Consider the following 5,809-nt stretch of genomic DNA (forward strand, 5'->3'; position numbering starts at 1 on the left):
TTAATTAAGTGGATTTTCATTAATTAGTTACTATTATTGAAATAATTTGTTTTACTTTTGCACAAATAATGAATGAGTTTATAATTTTTTTTTTGCAATAATAAAGAACTTTATTTATACGTTCAATTCAAAGTTAGCTTTATTGGTATGACGTTAGACATCTTATCTTTTAATTTAGTTTTTTTTGTTCATTTAAATTGTGATTTATATTCATTTGCGAAAGTGCGATGGATCCATGGATTATTTTACACGTTTAATTGGAAATTCTATAGGGGAATTACGGCATCAGAATTGGCTCTGGAATTATCCAATATGCTGGAAACTACAATTAATTGAATCACAGATCGTTCGAATTATTGTGGACGCGCCGGGACAATAAATATTGAAAAATTCATATTCGTTAAAACGTGAACTAGTAAAATTAACAATTCTTTCTCAGTAAGTAAAATAAATTTTATTCTTTTCGTCAATAAGAAACATAAAGTTTATATGCAAAATGTTTTCATAATAATAAATTACTTTAGTCTTATATAAATTTTAAATCGTTTTTTTGTATGAAATCTTTGACATAAAAACTTCACTCTTCCAATTAGAAATCTTGTTCAATTCATTCAAGTTTCAGTACAATCAGAGAATTAGAAAATTAATAATTAGTAGTTTTTTTTCTATGAAATCTAAGATACGCATGATACTTTATAACACAGCTTTTTAATTGTTCACAAAACTGATATCAATTTTCAGGAATTTCATAACTTCAGTACGATCAGAAAAAAAAGATTAATAATAATACTGTTTATAAATTTCATTCTTCCAATTAGTACACTCTTTATTGTTCGCAAAACTAACATCAATTTTCAAGAATTTTACAATTTACAATACAGAAAACCAATAATTAGTTTTTTTTTCATGAAATCTATGTCATAATACTACATAACACTGCTTTTATAAACTAAATTCTTCCAATTAGAACTCTCTTTATTTTTCGCAAAACTAACATCAATTTTCAGCGATTTCATGATTTCGGTGCGATCAGAGATGCGGAAAACCAATCATCGCATTTAACTCGAATTAGATAGTTTGGAGAACACTTTCGAAAATGACTTGTATTTTCGTATACACCAACTCTCAGAAGAATTTTGGACATTAATGTTGATCTTAAATATACAGAGATTAAAATGTGTAGGATAATTGCTATTATATAGCTCTTCCCTGTTACATTAATGTTGATCTTAAATATACAGAGATTAAAATAAATGCAAATATAGGTTGATAGTTATATAAAATACTTTTAGCCTTTTTCTGGGAATTTGATGAATATAAACATTTTTGCTTTTCCAGTATATTCAATGCATCTTGCAAGTTTTTCAGTCTCTAAGAATCATGTATAAAGCAACAATAGATTCAAGGTTGCTATAGGGTTCATAGTTGTTATCCATCTCCTTAATGAAGTAATATTTATGGTTACATTCAGCAGTTAAGATTTCCACTATTTGCAAATGAAAACTGCTAGTAAAGAATGCTTTTCACTTTCTGGGGAACTTGAGGTCATCAACTATACATCAGAGGCATGTTGCTATCAGCTCCACCTAAAATAATAATAATTGTATCGATGATTGTTGACTACTTACTTCATGAGTATTAACAATTAATGCATTCTTATATGAAGACACTGTTCTAAGTAAAAGATTTGAAGAATTGTCCCTACTTAGCTCCAGTTTCTGTTGTATGTTTTCTGAAGACGAAGAACTTTAGTGATCAATGGTTGCTGACATGTTCCATTAGTACTTGCCCGATGTGAAATGTGATGTTCAGAGAAAGGTTTTCCATACCAGGAAATAGAAGAAGAAGGCAATGGAGCATGTTCCTCATTAAGTTTGCATTCAGAACAATGTAGAATAAAGAGGAAATCCAATAAATACCTTTCAATTTTACTTGCGACAGTAACTGTCAGTATGACAGCTGTAACAATAACAGTTTGCTCACTCACACATACGTAAAATTCAAAAATTCTAATTTCAACCAATCAGGAACAACCTATGCTAGGAGCTCAGATTCCTCCACGCACTCTTAGTCTCCTGGTACAAATCCCAATTTACTGGCATTTTCGATAATCATTTTTTCAGGGGGCGTTTTGATTCGCGAAAACCGCCAACTCGTTAAATCTTAATAACTTTCTTATTAATTGACCAAAACTAACGTATTTTATAGCAAACGAAAGCGAAATAATTATTCTTTAAAACAGTAAATTAAAAGTTTCAAATATATGATGAATATATTAATTGACCAAAACTAACGTATTTTATAGCAAATGAAAGCGAAAGAATTATGCTTTAAAACTTTAAATTAAAATTTTCTAATATATCAGAATATAACCATTTGTATAACTATTTTTTCAATTTGCTGCAATACCTTCACGTTTTTTTTAAATTAATCGATTACCACTCGCGATAATTAAATAATCGAATAAGCAGATTAAAGAGGAAACTACAACCTTTCCAACGAGCTAACTGCCGGCATTGATTGTTATCAAAATCAAATATTTTAATTTAATTCTTAATCCAAATACTTAACCTATCACCCAACCTTATGAAAAATAGCACCACAATATTATTTAGCACCTGACGAATCGATATACTCAAATTTTATAATTGATGCAATATGAATGATGATGCTCTTTAAATGTCGGTCGGCCGATCTCTATAATCAATCATTGTAGTAAATATATTATGAGAATGGTACCTTTATATAAATAATTACAAAACTGCAAAAAAACCGGATAAAATTATAACAAATAATATACATTATCATTATGTTTATTTAATATGTTAATAATATGTTACATAAATAACACACACACATCACAGCTCCATTCCCGTTGGGTTATAATCAAGAGCTATGTAATTGATAATATATGCTGTACAAATATGAATACAAACAATCAGATATAATAATCAAATATATTAGTTTAAGAACTAATTTCTTTCTTCATTAAATAACATCTACAATTTTGCAACGAACAGCTTATTTTTTCTACTTCTTTTTATATTTCTCAATTACACCTAATTAAAAAGATCATATTTCTTTCGTTAAAAATTATTAATTTGTTCAATTTAGAAAATATACCGCAACAGTTCGATCGACGCATCGTTATTCATCTCAAATTATACTGTTTGTATCGATCGAAACTTATTGCTTTTTTTTTACAAAAAGGTGCGTAAGGATGGCGCCCATCTTATGCAATCATGAAATGCAAAAAAAGTTACGTAATTTTCGTGTAATTAAGAAAAACGCGAAAACTCGTCGGATATCAACGAAACAGCGATTTTTAAGAAAATCCTTTTCACTTGTTTTCCAATTTCTACAGCGACTGACGATAGCACGAAAATGGTATTGATTATAAGATTTAATTTATATCATGTAATAGGTGAAAGGTAAAATATTAATAAGTATATATAAGTAATAAAATTTATGTTGAAGTTGTTTTCATTTAAAAATATGAGGTTGATGTTAGAGCAACAGGTAAGTTGTTCATAAAGATTGATCGATGGATGGAAAGTTATCGAAATAACAATTAACGGACTAATTGTAGTTTCTAACTTTTGATTATGATTTAGTTCAATTAAGTGCTGTATTTTTAGCAAGGAAAAATAGGTGTTAATTGTGTGAGTTAAGTTTGTGGTTCTAGTATTATTACATGGGTAGTTAATGAAATAATTTGTTTTGAAGTGATCTATTAACAAAAAAAATAGACAAGGCTGAGGTTGTAGCAACAGGTAAGATCTTCTTTAAGGTATCAGAAGCAGATGGAATGGTGAAGAGGTGGTGTTGGTCAAGGTAGGTATAACACGGCTTGCGCCGGTGTAAAAGCAACCCCCCGACGTGGCCGTCGCGACGTCTTGAAGGCAGGTGGCGCGCGCTCATGCATCCTGCATCCCGGAGCCACCCTCGCAGCTCGCAGCTCAGTTCTGAACAACATCCCGAGTGCGGAAGGTTGTTCAGTAGCCGCTCAAAAAGCCGCGTACGTAAACTTTCGCAAAACTTTATCAAACTAACTTTTGCACGTTAACTTACGATGCTTCTCTGCGACAGATAAATGATGAAGGCTGCAATTGTAGTCGCTTTGTTCTTTACCATCTGCTGTGCTTTCATCGAGCCCGGTTGGGACCAGCAGAACATAAGACATGGAAGATCACGACTCCTGCGGGCCAATAGGTTCGCTGATGAGGAGATGGAGGCATCTTTTCTGAATTATTCGCAAATGGTCAAAGATGATGAGAAGATAAAGATCAGCCACGTTAGACGGGTCACAGTCGACGCGAATTTCAGTAGCACCACCAATAGTAGCTGGCAGCATATAGATAGAGGTGTCCTGTACATGGGTGATAAAGCGCTCAACCACAAGGACGACGATGGGTTTGAGGCAATGCCCAATGATACCAATGATGACGATCAAGATGATCAGGACGAGAAAGTCGAGATCGTCCGCGGACACGTTGATATCGTCACGCGGTTCTTGAGAATAGTAGAATCGCAACATTTGCTTGGAGAGAACTGCACGGCCGGCACTGATTTGAATCTGGGCGAAGGGGTTGTCGATCGTTATGCTCAAGAACGATTTCGAGTGGAGGCTGATGTGGCCGTAAACAGGGCGAATATGTTGACGCGGCTTTGGAAGTATGCAGATCACAACGTCGTCTTATCCGAATATCTTCTGCACGCGTCCGTCTTCTCGATGGTCGAGTTCGACAACGACATCTTCGCCGCCGGAAACTGCTACGACCAGTACCAGTACAAGGACTACTGGCTCTTCTGCCCCTACGCCTACCGTTTATCCGAAGGAACCATCCTCGTGAAAGACCTGGCCGTTGAGTACAAGTACCTGAGCAACACCTCCGAGTGGTTCTACATCGCGCGGAAGAACGCCGAGAACGTCATCAGGAACTACAACCAATTCAGCAAAGGTGAGTCCATTTCAAACTATTTACAGTTATTCTGGAAAAGAGGGAATATCATTTAGTCTGGACATAACTGCCTCTGATAGATCGAGCGAGAGGTGTATCTACGGGAAGACAGTTTACCTGAGGTAAACCGCAACAATTTCGAGCGCGCTTGCTCTCGCATTCCGCGCAAATTCCACATCTCATAATCGAAATATTTCGCGATGACCCCACCAACATCAAGCGCATAATTCATTTTAACGCAAATTGCTTATTTTCGAATGGGAACGACTATCGGGGATAAACGGTCCACCAGGGACGAAAGCCAGAACCTACAACTTCTATTTGCTTTGCTGTTCACCAATATTTGCTGGAAATATTATTACATGCATACGTCCATATACATGTATGCGATTTATATGTTTGGGACGTGTTCTTGCAACAGACATGCAAATAGGAAATGATTTGATGCGCCTCAGTTCCAGTCTCCGAACAAAATGCATGCTTCTTCTTATTAAACGACCTCATATCAGTAAACAGTATTAGAGACATACGACTTGATAGAAAGACAACATAGCTTCGATACATATCCTAAAACATATCTTTGTCTTCTCTCAGCGCATTCTGCAAACAGTACGTTATTGTTTTCAATATGTCACAATGAAATCCAATAGGCAAATAAGATATATTTTGCATATTGTCAGTTTACTCAAGGATAATATTTGTTCTTTATAATAAAACGAATTCCATCAAGAATGAAATAGTAGCATTTTCTTATAAATATTTTTAATATATCTTTTTTTTAATTAATAATTGTAATAACATTAAGGGTAATACATCAATAATTATAAATATTTTGTTGTTATTTACTA

At 33.8% G+C, this 5,809-nt stretch overlaps 1 protein-coding gene and 1 long non-coding RNA gene across 3 annotated transcripts; one reads left to right on the forward strand and one right to left on the reverse strand.

Annotated features, from left to right (window-relative positions):
* Window positions 1-1,075: 1,075 nt before the first annotated feature.
* On the reverse strand, window positions 1,076-1,973 carry LOC108563855. Of its 2 annotated transcripts, none has more exons than XR_001891114.1 (3): window positions 1,644-1,973; window positions 1,287-1,586; window positions 1,076-1,154 (listed from the first exon to the last, which is right to left on the reverse strand). It is a non-coding gene; the product is annotated as an uncharacterized LOC108563855 (long non-coding RNA). The 2 variants fall into 2 exon arrangements; XR_001891115.1 differs by lacking the exon at window positions 1,076-1,154 and adding an exon at window positions 1,215-1,228.
* A 2,007-nt stretch (window positions 1,974-3,980) lies between these two features.
* On the forward strand, window positions 3,981-4,962 carry LOC108563856 (the record flags this gene model as incomplete). Its single annotated transcript, XM_017922650.1, is given in 1 exon segment — window positions 3,981-4,962. A coding segment is annotated over 1 exon segment (869 nt), but the record flags the coding sequence as incomplete, so codon positions are not given.
* Window positions 4,963-5,809: the final 847 nt, after the last annotated feature.

The sequence above is a fragment of the Nicrophorus vespilloides genome, unplaced genomic scaffold (assembly GCF_001412225.1).
Source record: "Nicrophorus vespilloides isolate i.1.1-1 unplaced genomic scaffold, Nicve_v1.0, whole genome shotgun sequence".
NCBI classification, from domain to species: Eukaryota; Metazoa; Arthropoda; class Insecta; order Coleoptera; family Silphidae; genus Nicrophorus; species Nicrophorus vespilloides.